This window comes from Salmo salar, chromosome ssa28 (genome assembly GCF_905237065.1).
Source record: "Salmo salar chromosome ssa28, Ssal_v3.1, whole genome shotgun sequence".
NCBI classification, from domain to species: Eukaryota; Metazoa; Chordata; class Actinopteri; order Salmoniformes; family Salmonidae; genus Salmo; species Salmo salar.
This window is the reverse complement of record NC_059469.1, coordinates 40,104,128-40,119,915: the sequence shown is the minus strand read 5'-3', so window position 1 is coordinate 40,119,915 and position 15,788 is coordinate 40,104,128. Positions and strand designations below refer to the sequence as shown.

General features: G+C 49.0%; 1 protein-coding gene across 1 annotated transcript in view; it reads right to left on the bottom strand.

The window, feature by feature from the left end:
* Positions 1-15,788, bottom strand: part of LOC106589996 (protein jagged-1b) — a 161,203-nt gene that overhangs the window by 28,736 nt on the left and 116,679 nt on the right. Inside the window, 5 exon segments of the mRNA XM_045710129.1 lie at positions 4,087-4,344; positions 7,507-7,616; positions 10,941-11,054; positions 11,527-11,612; positions 15,584-15,611. Of these exon segments, the coding sequence (XP_045566085.1) occupies positions 4,087-4,344; positions 7,507-7,616; positions 10,941-11,054; positions 11,527-11,612; positions 15,584-15,611 (596 nt within the window).

The window sequence follows — 15,788 nt, the reverse complement described above, 5'->3', positions numbered from 1 at the left end:
CCAGAAGGACAACCATCTCTGCAGCACTCCACCAATCAGGCCTTTATTGTTGAGTGGCCAGATGGAAACCACTCCTCAGTAAAAGGCATATGACAGCCTGCTTGGAGTTTGCCAAAAGGCATCTAAAGGACTCAGACCATGAGAAACAAGATTCTCTGGTCTGATGAAACCAAGATTGAACTGTTTGGCCTGAATGCCAAGCATCACGTCTGGAGGAAACCTGGCACCATCTCTACAGTGAAGCATGGTGGTGGCAGCATCATGATGTGGGGATGTTTTTCAGCAGCAGGGACTGGGAGATTAGTCAGGATCGAGGGAAAGATGAACGGCGCAAAGTACAGAGAGATCCTTGATGAAAACCTGCTCCAGAGCGCTCTGGACCTCAGACTGGGGCGGAGGTTCACCTTCCAACAGGACAACGACCCTAAGCACACAGCCAAGACAATGCAGGAGTGGCTTTGGGACAAGTCTCTGAATGTCCTTGAGTGGCCCGGACTTGAACCCGATCTAACATCTCTGGAGAGACCTGAAAATAGCTGTGCAGCGACGCTCCCCATCCAACCTGACAGAGCTTGAGAGGATCTGCAGAAAAGAATGGAAGAAACTCCCCAAATACAGGGGTGCCAAGCTTATAGCGTCATACCCAAGAAGACTGAAGGCTGTAATCTCTGCCAAAGGTGCTTCAACAAAGTACTGAGGTAAGGGTCTGAATACTAATATAAATGTGATAAAAACATATATATTTTTTTTAAATATATTTCATTTATCTGTATTACATTTTTTGTACTTTTACCCCTTTTTCTCCCCAATTGGTAGTTACTGTACAGTCTTAAGCCATCGCTGCAACTCCCCTACGGACTCAGGAAAGGCGTAGGTCGAAAGCCGTCGTCCGAAACACGACCCTGCCAAGCCGCACTGCTTCTTGACACACTTCTCACTTAACCCAGAAGCCAGCCGCACCAATGTGTCGGAAAAACAGGGTAGAGACTGCGGGCGACCAGGGTAGAGACTACAGGCGACCAGGGTAGACTACAGGCGACCAGGGTAGAGACTGCAGGCGACCAGGGTAGAGCCTACAGGCGACCAGGGTAGAGACTACAGGCGACCAGGGTAGAGCGTACAGGCGACCAGGGTAGAGACTACAGGAGCCCATGGTAGAGACTACAGGCGCCCAGGGTAGAGACTACATGCGACCAGGGTAGAGACTACAGGTGCCCAGGGTAGAGACTACAGGTTCCCATGGTAGAGACGTCAGGCGACCAGGGTAGAGACTACATGCGACCAGGGTAGAGACTACAGGTGACCAGGGTAGAGACTACAGGCGACCAGGGTAGAGACTACAGGCGACCAGGGTAGAGACTACAGGAGCCCATGGTAGAGACTACAGGCGCCCATGGTAGAGACTACAGGCGCCCAGGGTAGAGACTACAGGCGACCAGGGTAGAGACTACAGGCGACCAGGGTAGAGACTACAGGCGCCCAGGGTAGAGACTACAGGTGACCAGGGTAGAGACTACAGGTGCCCAGGGTAGAGACTACAGGTTCCCATGGTAGAGACGTCAGGCGACCAGGGTAGAGACTACAGGCGACCAGGGTAGAGACTACAGGCGACCAGGGTAGAGACAACAGGCGACCAGGGAAGAGACAACAGGCGTCCAGGGTAGAGACTACAGGCGACCAGGGTAGAGACTACAGGCGACCAGGGTAGAGACTACAGGCGACCAGGGTAGAGACTACAGGTCCCCAGGGTAGAGACTACAGGCGACCAGGGTAGAGACTACAGGCGACCAGGGTAGAGACTACAGGCGACCAGGGTAGAGACTACAGGTGCCCAGGGTAGAGACTACATGCGACCAGGGTAGAGACTACAGGCGACCAGGGTAGAGACTACAGGTGCCCAGGGTAGAGACTACAGGTGCCCAGGGTAGAGACTACATGCGACCAGGGTAGAGACTACAGGTGACCAGGGTAGAGACTACAGGCGACCAGGGTAGAGACTACAGGCGACCAGGGTAGAGACTACAGGCGACCAGGGTAGAGACTACAGAAATTTGCCAGCTCACTAAATATGTCCACAGTTAGAGACAGAAAGGTAATACGAACAAAAACCAAGAAGCTGAGTTGAGAATGAGGAGAGGGGGACCACAGAGGATGAGGAGAGAGGGGGACCACAGAGGATGAGGAGAGAGGGGGGACCAGAGGATGAGGAGAGAGGGGGGACCAGAGGATGAGGAGAGAGGGGGACCAGAGGATGAGGAGAGAGGGGGACCAGAGGATGAGGAGAGAAGGGGGGGACCAGAGGATGAGGAGAGAAGGGGGGACCAGAGGATGAGGAGAGAGGGGGACCAGAGGATGAGGAGAGAGGGGGACCAGAGGATGAGGAGAGGGGGACCACAGAGGATGAGGAGAGAGGGGGACCAGAGGATGAGGAGAGAGGGGGGGACCAGAGGATGAGGAGAGAGGGAGACCAGAGGATGAGGAGAGAGGGAGACCAGAGGATGAGGAGAGAGGGGGACCAAAGGATGAGGAGAGAGGGGGACCAGAGGATGAGGAGAGAGGGGGACCAGAGGATGAGGAGAGAGGGGGACCAGAGGATGAGGAGAGAGGGGGACCAGAGGATGAGGAGAGAGGGAGACCAGAGGATGAGGAGAGAGGGGGACCAGAGGATGAGGAGAGAGGGAGACCAGAGGATGAGGAGAGAGGGGGACCAGAGGATGAGGAGAGAGGGGGACCAGAGGATGAGGAGAGAGGATGAGGAGAGAGGGGGACCAGAGGATGAGGAGAGAGGGGGGACCAGAGGATGAGGAGAGAGGGGGACCAGAGGATGAGGAGAGAGGGGGACCAGAGGATGAGGAGAGAGGGGGGACCAGAGGATGAGGAGAGAGGGGGACCAGAGGATGAGGAGAGAGGGAGACCAGAGGATGAGGAGAGAGGGGAACCAGAGGATGAGGAGAGAGGGAGACCAGAGGATGAGGAGAGAGGGGGACCAGAGGATGAGGAGAGAGGGAGACCAGAGGATGAGGAGAGAGGGGGACCAGAGGATGAGGAGAGAGGGGGACCAGAGGATGAGGAGAGAGGGGGACCAGAGGATGAGGAGAGAGGGGGACCAGAGGATGAGGAGAGAGGGGGACCAGAGGATGAGGAGAGAGGGGGACCAGAGGATGAGGAGAGAGGGGGACCAGAGGATGAGGAGAGAGGGGGACCAGAGGATGAGGAGAGAGGGGAACACGTTCTCTAGCCGGTCAGTAGAGTTGGACTGGAACACGTTCTCTAGCCGGTCAGTAGAGTTGGACTGGAACACGTTCTCTAGCCGGTCAGTAGAGTTGGACTGGAACACGTTCTCTAGCCGGTCAGTAGAGTTGGACTGGAACACGTTCTCTAGCCGGTCAGTAGAGTTGGACTGGAACACGTTCCCTAGCCGGTCAGTAGAGTTGGACTGGAACACGTTCCCTAGCCGGTCAGTAGAGTTGGACTGGAACACGTTCCCTAGCCGGTCAGTAGAGTTGGACTGGAACACGTTCTCTAGCCGGTCAGTAGAGTTGGACTGGAACACGTTCTCTAGCCGGTCAGTAGAGTTGGACTGGAACACGTTCTCTAGCCGGTCAGTAGAGTTGGACTGGAACGCGTTCTCTAGCCGGTCAGTAGAGTTGGACTGGAACACGTTCTCTAGCCGGTCAGTAGAGTTGGACTGGAACACGTTCTCTAGCCGGTCAGTAGAGTTGGACTGGAACACGTTCTCTAGCTGGTCAGTAGAGTTGGACTGGAACACGTTCTCTAGCCGGTCAGTCAGTAGTAGCTAGTTAGCTCCTCCCTCCACTCTGAGAACTTCATCTATCAGTTGACTGCTCATATTGAGTTAGAGAGCAGAACGGCCGGGCCGAGAGCCGAACGGTCGGGCCGAGAGCAGAAAGGTGGAGGAGGAAAGGGAAAGTGATCCAATAGCCCCTTAACTCAATCTCTGGCTTCCTAGGGCAAAAGTAGTGCACTATATGGAATAGGGGGCCTAGGTTAGAGAGCGTCTGAGCTGCTGAGTAGAAGGGTAGTAGGGAAGAAAAGAGGGCAATTCATCTCTCTACTCTGACTCACCTTGGGCATGGTCTCTTTGGTGAACATAAGTGTTACGTTGGCACAGCCGTCGTCATGGTAACCGGAGCTTGGGTGGCATTTGTTGGGCGGTGGGGAGGAGGGGTGGCACTCCCCCTGACCCAGACACGGCCGGATGAAACACTGCTCCTCCCTGATTGGTACACAGCTCTGACCAGACAGACACCCGGCCCCACCTCCTCCGTTACCGTGACCTTTAACCCCACCGCTGACTCGGCAGGACCTAAGACCACACCACATCTGAAATCAAATCAATTGATGAATCAATGAATCAATACATCACGTCTGTAACACCAAAAATATCTAAATGTGAGATGTAGGAGAGAATAGACACATGTATTCAAGACACCAGGGTTACAAAATTCCAGTAACTTTTCCAAACAATGCCAGGTTTTCCAAAAATCCTAGTTGGAGGATTCCTGGAATCAGGGGGGGAATTATCAGAGAGGGAATCCTCCAACTGGGATTTTTGGAAAACCTGGCATTGTCCAGTAACTTTTCCCAACAATGCCAGGTTTTCCAAAAATCCCAGTTGGAGGATTCCCTCTCTGATAATTCCCCCCCTGATTCCAGGAATCCTCCAACTGGGAACTCTAACGAGGATTTCTGGAAAACCTAGAACTTTTTGGGGAATGGTAGTTGAGTTTTGCAGCCCTCTAAGATACATCTACCGTTGAAGTCGGAAGTTTACATATAAGTTTAGGTCAGTTAGGATCACCACTTTATTTTAAGAATGTGAAATGTCAGAATAATAGTAGAGAGAATGATTTATTTCAGCTTTTATTTCTTTCATCACATTCCCAGTGGGTCAGAAGTTTAAGTATTTGGTAGCCTTCCACAAGCTTCCCACAATAAATTGGGTGAATTTTGGTCCGTTCCTCCTGACAGAGCTGGTGTAACTGAGTCAGGTTTGTAGGCCTCCTTACTCGCAGACACTTTTTCAGTTCTGCCAACAAATTTTATATAGAATTGAGATCAGGGATTTGTGATGGCCACTCCAATACCTTGACCTAGTTGTCCTTAACTTCTTTGGGATAGGGGGCAGTATTTTCACGGCCGGATAAAAAACGTACCCGATTTAATCTGGTTACTACTCCTGCCCAGAAACTAGAATATGCATATAATTAGTAGATTTGGATAGAAAACACTCTAAAGTTTCTAAAACTGTTTGAATGGTGTCTGTGAGTATAACAGAACTCATATGGCAGGCCAAAACCTGAGAAGATTCCATACAGGAAGTGCCCTGTCTGACAATTTGTTGTCCTTCTGTTGCATCTCTATCGACATTACAGCATCTGTGCTGTAACGTGACACTTTCTAAGGCTTCCATTGGCTCTCTAAAGCCGCCAGAAAGTGGAATGGGGTGTCTGCTGTCTCTGGGCAAAGTACAACAGCTCTGTTTGTAAGTGGTCAGCCTGGGGACAGTGAGACTGAGATGCGCATTCACGAGACTTTTCAATTATTTTTCTTTCAGCCTTTGAATGAATACAATTGCCCGGTTGGAATATTACCGCTATTTTACGAGAAAAATCGCATAAAAATTGATTTTAAACAGCGTTTGACATGCTTCTAAGTACGGTAATGGAATATTTGTAATTTTTTTGTCACGAAATGCGCTCGCGCATTACCCTTCGAATAGTGACCTGAACGCACGAACAAAACAGAGGTATTTGGATATAACTATGGATTATTTGGAACCAAAACAACATTTGTTGTTGAAGTAGAAGTCCTGGGAGTGCATTCTGACGAAGAACAGCAAAGGTAATCCAATTTTTCTAATAGTAATTCTGAGTTTAGTGAGCCCCAAACTTGGTGGGTGTCAAATTAGCTAGCCTGTGATGGCCAAGCTATGTACTCAGAATATTGCAAAATGTGCTTTCGCCGAAAAGCTATTTTAAAATCGGACACCGCGATTGCATAAAGGAGTTCTGTATCTATAATTCTTAAAATAATTGTTATGTATTTTGTCAACGTTTATCATGAGTAATTTAGTAAATTCACCGGAAGTTTTCGGTGGGTATGCTAGTTCTGAACATCACATGCTAATGTAAAAAGCTGGTTTTTAATATAAATATGAACTTGATTGAACAAAACATGCATGTATTGTATAACATAATGTCCTAGGAGTGTCATCTAATGAAGATCATCAAAGGTTAGTGCTGCATTTAGCTGTGGTTTGGGTTTATGGGACATATATGCTTGCTTGGAAAATGGCTGTGTGATTATTTGTGTCTATGTACTCTCCTAACATAATCTAATGTTTTGCTTTCACTGTAAAGCCTTTTTGAAAATCGGACAATGTGGTTGGATTAACGAGAGTCTTATCTTTAAAATGGTGTAAAATAGTCGATTGTTTGAGAAAATTGAATTGTGGTATTTTAGTTGGTTTTGTATTTTGCGCCGTGCGATGCCATTGGCTGTTGGCTAGGGGTTTTGTGAAGTGCACCAGTCCCTCCTGCAGCAAAGCACCCCCACAACATGATGCTGCCACCCCCGTGCTTCACGGTTAGGATGGTGTTCTTTGGCTTCCAAGCCTCCCCCTTTTTCCTCCAAACATAACGATGGTCATTATGGCCAAACAGTTATATTTTTGTTTCATCAGGTTTTTGGAGCAGTGGCATCTTCCTTGCTGAGCGGCCTTTCAGGTTATGTCGATATAGGACTCGTTTTATTGTGGATATAGATACTTTTGTACCTGTTTCTTCCAGGATCTTCACAAGGTCCTTTGCTGTTGTTCTGGGATTGATTTGCACTTTTCACACCAAAGTATGTTCATCTCTAGGAGACAGAACGCGTCTCCTTCCTGAGCGGTATGACGGCTGCATGGTCCCATGGTGTTTATACTTGCGTACTATTGTTTGTACAGATGAACGTGGTACCTTCAGGCGTTTGGAAATTGCTCCCGAGGATGAACCAGACTTGTGGAGGTCTACAATTTCTTTCCTGAGGTCTTGGCTGAATCTTTAGATTTTTCCATGATGACAAGCAAAGAGACACTGAGTTTGAAGGTAGGCCTTGAAATACATCCACAGGTACACCTCCAATTGACTCAAATGATGTCAACTAGCCTATCAGAAGGTCCTAAAGCCATGACATCATTTTCTGGAATTTTCCAAGCTGTTTAAAGGCACAGTCAACTTTGTGTATGTAAACTTCTGACCCACTGGAATTGTGATACAGTGAATTATAAGTGAAATAATCTGTCTGTAAACAATTGTTGGAAAAATTACTTTTGTCAGGCACAAAGTAGATGTCCTAACCGACTTGCCAAAACTATAGTTTGTTAACAAGAAATTTGTGGGGTGGTTGAAAAACGAGTTTTAATGACTCCAACCTAAGTGTATGTAAAGTTCAACTGTAGGTAAAGGTAATAAAGGTAAGAGAATAAGCGTAGGTACGTACTCTAGTACAGGTAATCTTCCCATTAAAGCACTGGCAGGTGTTGCAGTCATCATCCCACTGGGCTAAATCAGGGGTGACACGACTGTTCCCTGAGCACGGTCTCCCTGTCACTGGAACACACATACACAAGACTTAACACGCAGTACATGTCATCTCTACTGACTGTGTGTGTGAGAGCATGAGAGAGTGACTGAAAGAGAATGACTGAAAGAGAGTGTTCCTGAAAGAGAGAGTTACTGAAAGAGAGAGTGACAGAGAGTGACTGAAAGAGAGAGTTACTGAAAGAGAGAGTTACTGAAAGAGAGAGCGAGTGAGACAGAGAGTGACTGAAAGAGAGTGACTGAAAGAGAGTGACTGAAAGAGAGAGTTACTGAAAGAGAGAGTTACTGAAAGAGAGAGTGACTGAAAGAGAGAGTTACTGAAAGAGAGAGTTACTGAAAGAGAGAGCGAGTGAGACAGAGAGTGACTGAAAGAGAGTGACTGAAAGAGAGAGTTACTGAAAGAGAGAGTTACTGAAAGAGAGTGACAGAGAGTGACAAAGAGAGAGTGACAAAGAGAGCGAGTGAAAGAGAGAGTGACTGAAAGAGAGAGCGAGTGAAAGAGAGAGTGACTGAAAGAGAGAGCGAGTGAAAGAGAGAGCGAGTGAAAGAGAGAGCGACAAAGAGAGAGCGACTGAAAGAGAGAGCGACTGAAAGAGAGAGCGACTGAAAGAGAGTGACTGAAAGAGAGTGACTGAAAGAGAGTGACTGAAAGAGACAAAGAGAGTGACTGAAAGAGAGAGTTACTGAGAGAGTTACTGAAAGAGAGAGTTACTGAAAGAGAGAGCGAGTGAAAGAGAGTGACAGAGAGTGACAAAGAGAGTGACTGAAAGAGAGTGACTGAAAGAGAGAGTTACTGAAAGAGAGAGTTACTGAAAGAGAGAGCGAGTGACAGAGAGTGACAAAGAGAGAGTGACAAAGAGAGCGAGTGAAAGAGAGAGTGACTGAAAGAGAGAGCGACTGAAAGAGAGAGCGACAAAGAGAGCGACTGAAAGACAGAGCGACTGAAAGACAGAGCGACTGAAAGACAGAGCGACTGAAAGAGAGAGCGACTGAAAGAGAGAGCGACTGAAAGAGAGAGCGAATGAAAGACAGAGCGACTGAAAGACAGAGCGACTGAAAGACAGAGCGACTGAAAGAGAGAGCGACAGAAAGAGAGAGCGACTGAAAGAGAGAGCGAGTGAAAGAGAGAGCGAGTGAAAGAGAGAGCGAGTGAAAGAGAGAGCGAGTGAAAGAGAGAGTGACAGAGAGTGACAAAGAGAGAGTGACAAAGAGAGCGACTGAAAGAGAGAGCGACTGAAAGAGAGAGCGACTGAAAGAGAGAGCGACAGAAAGAGAGGCGACTTAAGAGAGAGCGAGTGAAAGAGAGAGCGAAAGAAAGGCGAGTGAAAGGTTGAAAAAGTGCTGACATGATTGGTTGATATAAAGAGAATATATAACAGAGCGACAATGAAAGTATAGGGAAACCGAAGGCCAAGGTATAAAGACGTACAGAATGCGACAAAGGAGAAGTGCATGTAAATAAGTGAGTGACAGTAGAAGGGTTTGAAAAACCTTAGAGAGAGTTGAAAGTGACGAGATAAGAGAAAAGAGAAAGTATCAAAATGAAAGTTAATGAGGTAAAAAAAAGATAGAGGCGAAAGGTAAAGGATAGACTGTAAAGAGCGAGTGAAAGAGAGAGCGAGGAAAGAGAGAGTTACAGAGAGAGAGCGACTGAAAGAGAGAGCGACTGAAGAGAGAGCGACTGAAAGAGAGAGCGAGTGAAAGAGAGAGCGACTGAAAGAGAGAGCGAGTGAAAGAGAGAGCGACAAAGAGAGAGCGACAAAGAGAGAGCGACAAAGAGAGAGCGACAAAGAGAGAGCGACTGAAAGAGAGAGCGAGTGAAAGAGAGAGCGACAAAGAGAGAGCGACAAAGAGAGAGCGACAAAGAGAGAGCGAGTGAAAGAGAGAGTGACTGAAAGAGAGAGCGACTGAAAGAGTTGGGATGGGCATATTTAATTGAATATCCGCATATCATTTCATTTCCAAACGAACGTTAGTAGAGAAACACTTGTGAGACAGTATTCATTATTTGAGAACTTTTGTTAGGTAGCAATTTTAACAATGAAAACGCTTTGTCTAAATGAAATTGTCCATGATGTTACATTGTTACACACAAGGATATAACTGCAAAAATAGTGGAAACACTTCCAGAATCTATGCCAAGATGAATTGAAGCTGTTCTGGCTCATGGTGGCCCAACTCCCTATTAAGCCACGTTATGTTTCCTGTTCCATGACATTTGAAACCCTTAACTTAATAAAACAACAAACTTCAGAATGTAGCGTTTCTGTAGCCTATGGTGCGCTGGCCTCCTGCTGCTAGAGACGTCGCTGAGCTCCTGCTGCTACAGACGTCGCTGAGCTCCTGCTGCTAAAGACGTCGCTGAGCTCCTGCTGCTAAAGACTTCGCTGACCTCCTGCTGCTAAAGACTTCGTTGACCTCCTGCTGCTACAGACGTCGCTGAGCTCCTGCTGCTAAAGACTTCGTTGAGCTCCTGCTGCTACAGACGTCGTTGACCTCCTGCTGCTACAGACGTCGTTGAGCTCCTGCTGCTAAAGACGTCGCGTGGCTGACGCTGAGCTCCTGCTGCTGTCGTTGAGCTCGTGGCTGTCATTGTTTACAGTTGCGCACTGTAAATGTATGTAGTTACTGTAAATGTAGCCTTTAGTTCTGAGGGCGCAGAAAGTGAGCATTTTATTTTCAAGCTCATTTTCTCTCTCATGGGCTATAGGCAGGCCCGGAGACACGAGGGGGGCAATGCCCCTTTAGTTGGAATATTATGCCCCCTCAATTTTGTATCCCTATTCTGCCCCGGTCTGGCTATGGGTTGTGTTACTCCTGCCGCCAGTCCTGGCTACGGGTTGTGTTACTCCTGCCGCCAGTCCTGGCTACGGGTTGTGTTACTCCTGCCGCCAGGCCTGGCTACGGGTTGTGTTACTCCTGCCGCCAGGCCTGGCTACTGCTGTTAGCCTAGGCTACGGTTAGCCAAAAGGTACCGGAATAGCACCCTGAAAACAACTGTACACCGTCTGCTGTTAGCCTAGGCTACGGTTAGCCAGAAGGTACCGGAATAGCACCCTGAAAACACCCCGAAAACGACTGTACACCGGCTAACAGCAGACGGTGTACAGTTGTTTTCAGAGATCCTATGACAGAGAGATCGTGAGCTCGTGTTTTCAGAGATCCTATGACAGAGAGAGATCGTGAGCTCGTGTTTTCAGAGATCCTATGACAGAGAGAGATCGTGAGCTAGTGTTTTCAGAGATCCTATGACAGAGAGAGATCGTGACCTAGTGTTTTCAGAGATCCTATGACAGAGAGAGATCGTGACCTAGTGTTTTCAGAGATCCTTACCGTCCTGACAACGTGGTCCTGATCGGTCTTGGGGACACAGGCAGTGGAAGCCATTGATTTCATCAACACAGGTAGCACCAAAGGCACATGGCGAGGACTGGCATTCGTTGATATCTGCACACACACACACACACACACACACACACACACACACACACACACACACACACACACACACACACACACACACACACACACACACACACACACGAGACTCATATTATAGCAGTCAGGAACGATCCAATTATGTTTGACATTATGCCTTTATTAACGACACTCTTTTGAAGTTAGATTTTTTGGACTGACAATCAAATATCTCACATGTTTTTTAACCTTTATTTAACTAGCAGGGTGGGTGAGGCAGGGTGGGGTGAGGCAGCTTGGGTGAGGCAGGGTGGGGTGAGGCAGGGTGGGTTGAGGCAGGGTGGGTTGAGGCAGGGTGGGGTGAGGCAGGGTGGGGTGAGGCAGGGTGGGGTGAGGCAGGGTGGGGTGAGTGAGGCAGGGTGGGGTGAGGCAGGGTGGGGTGAGTGAGGCAGGGTGGGTGAGGCAGGGTGGGTGAGGAGGGGGAGTCCATGTTAATACGTACTGATCCTGCAGTCTGGTCCAGCGAACCCTGGAGTGCACTCACAGCGATACCAGTTATCACCATCCACACAGGTCCCACTGTTATAACTGGAGAGGAGGAGAGGACGAGGAGAGAGGAGAGGAGAGGGGAGAAGGGGTGAGAGGGGAGGAGGGAGGGAGAGAGGAGAGGAGGGGAGAGGAGAGGAGAGAAGGGGTGAGAGGGGAGGAGGGAGGAGAGGAGAGGACAGGAGAAGAGAGAAGGAGGAGAGGACAGGAGAAGAGGAGAGGACAGGAGGGTAAGAGAGAGGAGGGGGAGAGGAGAGAAGGGAGGAGAGTAGAGAAGGGGTGGAAGGGGAGGAGGGAGGGAGAGAGGAGAGGAGGGGTGAGGAGAGGAGAGGAGGGGGAGATAGTAGAGAGGTGAGGAGAGGAGAGGGAGAGGAGAGAAGGGAGGAGAGTAGAGAAGGGGTGAGAGGGGAGGAGGGGTGAGGAGAGGAGAGGAGGGGGAGATAGTAGAGAGGTGAGGAGAGGAGAGGGAGAGGAGAGAAGGGAGGAGAGTAGAGAAGGGGTGAGAGGGGAGGAGGGGTGAGGAGAGGAGAGGAGGGGGAGATAGTAGAGGTGAGGGAGAGGGAGAGAGACGGAGAGAGACGGAGAGAGACGGAGAGAGAGAGGAGAGAAGTGAGGAGAGGAGAGGGAGAGAGACGGAGAGAGAGAGGGAGAGAGACGGAGAGAGACGGAGGGAGAGAGACGGAGAGAGACGGAGAGAGAGAGGGAGAGAGACGGAGAGAGACGGAGAGAGAGAGGGAGAGAGAGGGAGAGAGACGGAGAGAGACGGAGAGAGAGAGGGAGAGAGAGGGAGAGAGACGGAGAGAGACGGAGAGAGAGAGGGAGAGAGAGAGAGAGAGACGGAGAGAGAGAGGGAGAGAGAGGGAGAGAGACGGAGAGAGACGGAGAGAGAGAGGGAGAGAGAGAGAGAGAGAGACGGGGAGAGAGACGGAGAGAGAGAGGGAGAGAGAGACGGAGAGAGAGACGGAGAGAGACGGAGAGAGAGAGGGAGAGAGAGACGGAGAGAGAGACGGAGAGAGAGGGAGGGAGAGAGAGAGAGAGAGAGAGAGAGAGAGACGGAGAGAGAGAGAGAGACGGAGAGAGACGGAGAGAGAGAGGGAGAGAGAGACGGAGAGAGAGACGGAGAGAGAGACGGAGAGAGAGAGAGAGAGAGAGAGAGAGAGAGAGAGAGAGAGAGAGAGAGAGAGAGAGAGAGAGAGAGACAGAGAGAGAGAGAGAGGGAGGGAGACGGAGAGAGAGAGAGAGGGAGGGTTCAGTCTCAGTTCAACATCAAAACATCTTGGTCAAACTGAAGTCTCTCAGCCTACGTCCCAAATGACACCCTTATCCTCTACACAGAGCCCTATGGGTCCTGGTCTAAAGTAGTGTTCTATTTAGGGAATAGGGTGCAATTTGGGACATAGATCAAACTAGGAAGGGCAGGGGGATATCTATATCCAACATGACTAGTACTACCATAACCAGTACTACCATAACCAGTACTACCATAACTAGTACTACCATAACCAGTACTACCATAACTAGTACTACCATAACCAGTACTACCATAACTAGTACTATCATAACCAGTACTACCATAACTAGTACTACCATAACCAGTACTACCATAACTAGTACTACCATAACCAGTACTACCATAACTAGTACTGCCATAACCAGTACTACCATAACCAGTACTACCATAACTAGTACTACCATAACCAGTACTGCCATAACTAGTACTGCCATAACCAGTACTGCCATAACCAGTACTGCCATAACCAGTACTACCATAACCAGTACTACCATAACTAGTACTACCATAACCAGTACAACCATAACCAGTACTGCCATAACTAGTACTGCCATAACTAGTACTGCCATAACCAGTACTGCCATAACTAGTACTACCATAACCAGTACTACCATAACCAGTACTACCATAACTAGTACTGCCATAACCAGTACTGCCATAACCAGTACTGCCATAACCAGTACTACCATAACCAGTACTACCATAACCAGTACTACCATAACTAGTACTACCATAACCAGTACAACCATAACCAGTACTGCCATAACTAGTACTGCCATAACTAGTACTGCCATAACTAGTACTACCATAACCAGTACTACCATAACTAGTACTACCATAACTAGTACTACCATTATTTGACATGATGAATCATTTCATGGGTTAGGGGGGAGGACAGAGAACAACAGGGTTAGGGAGGAGCACAGAGAACAACAGGGTTAGACTGGAGGACAGAGAACAACAGGGTTAGACTGGAGAACAGAGAACAACAGGGTTAGACTGGAGCACAGAGAACAACAGGGTTAGACTGGAGCACAGAGAACAACAGGGTTAGACTGGAGCACAGAGAACAACAGGGTTAGGGGGGAGGACAGAGAACAACAGGGTTAGGGAGGAGCACAGAGAACAACAGGGTTAGACTGGAGCACAGAGAACAACAGGGTTAGACTGGAGCACAGAGAACAACAGGGTTAGACTGGAGAACAGAGAACAACAGGGTTAGACTGGAGCACAGAGAACAACAGGGTTAGACTGGAGCACAGAGAACAACAGGGTTAGACTGGAGCACAGAGAACAACAGGGTTAGGGGGGAGCACAGAGAACAACAGGGTTAGGGGGGAGCACAGAGAACAACAGGGTTAGGGGGGAGCACAGAGAACAACAGGGTTAGGGGGGAGCACAGAGAACAACAGGGTTAGACTGGAGCACAGAGAACAACAGGGTTAGACTGGAGCACAGAGAACAACAGGGTTAGACTGGAGCACAGAGAACAACAGGGTTAGACTGGAGCACAGAGAACAACAGGGTTAGACTGGAGCACAGAGAACAACAGGGTTAGACTGGAGCACAGAGAACAACAGGGTTAGACTGGAGCACAGAGAACAACAGGGTTAGACTGGAGCACAGAGAACAACAGGGTTAGACTGGAGCACAGAGAACAACAGGGTTAGACTGGAGCACAGAGAACAACAGGGTTAGGACTGGAGCACAGAGAACAACAGGGTTAGACTGGAGCACAGAGAACAACAGGGTTAGGGGGGAGGACAGAGAACAACAGGGTTAGGGAGGAGCACAGAGAACAACAGGGTTAGGGAGGAGAACAGAGAACAACAGGGTTAGGGAGGAGAACAGAGAACAACAGGGTTAGGGAGGAGAACAGAGAACAACAGGGTTAGACTGGAGCACAGAGAACAACAGGGTTAGGGAGGAGAACAGAGAACAACAGGGTTAGGGGGAGCACAGAGAACAACAGGGTTAGACTGGAGCACAGAGAACAACAGGGTTAGGGGGGAGAACAGAGAACAACAGGGTTAGACTGGAGCACAGAGAACAACAGGGTTAGACTGGAGCACAGAGAACAACAGGGTTAGACTGGAGCACAGAGAACAACAGGGTTAGACTGGAGCACAGAGAACAACAGGGTTAGACTGGAGAACAGAGAACAACAGGGTTAGACTGGAGCACAGAGAACAACAGGGTTAGGGGGGAGAACAGAGAACAACAGGGTTAGACTGGAGCACAGAGAACAACAGGGTTAGACTGGAGCACAGAGAACAACAGGGTTAGACTGGAGCACAGAGAGAGAGACAGACCGAGACAGAGACCGAGACAGAGACCGAGAGACAGACGCAGAGAGAGACAGACGCAGAGAGAGACAGACGCAGAGAGAGACAGACGCAGAGAGAGACAGACGCAGAGAGAGACAGAGAGAGACAGACGCAGAGAGAGACAGACGCAGAGAGAGACAGACGCAGAGAGAGACAGACGCAGAGAGAGACAGACGCAGAGAGAGACAGAGAACGAACTGCATGTGAGAAACTTCAGTACAGACTGCAGAACAAACCTGGGTTCAAATACTATTCGCCATCATTTCAAATAATGTATCTGGGCCAGAACCCACCCATCTGGCAGGCAGGCGGGCTATAGAAAATGTTTTTGATCGATTTGAAATACTATTTGAACTTCGGTACGGGGCAAAGTAGAGGAAATGTGTTCCACTTACCACGGTTGGGGATTACAGTCGTTGGTATCTGGAAAAGAGAGAGGAGGTAATTTCACACGCATGTGGAGAGAGACTAGAGTGTCCAGAGGTTGTGTTAGCGTGTGCTGTCTTGGCGTGTTTAGCGCCACACGACCTGGGTTATTAACTCTATATTGTAAACACCGTGACCTCTTGCCCTGCTAACAAGGAGCAGGGCCTCCACCCT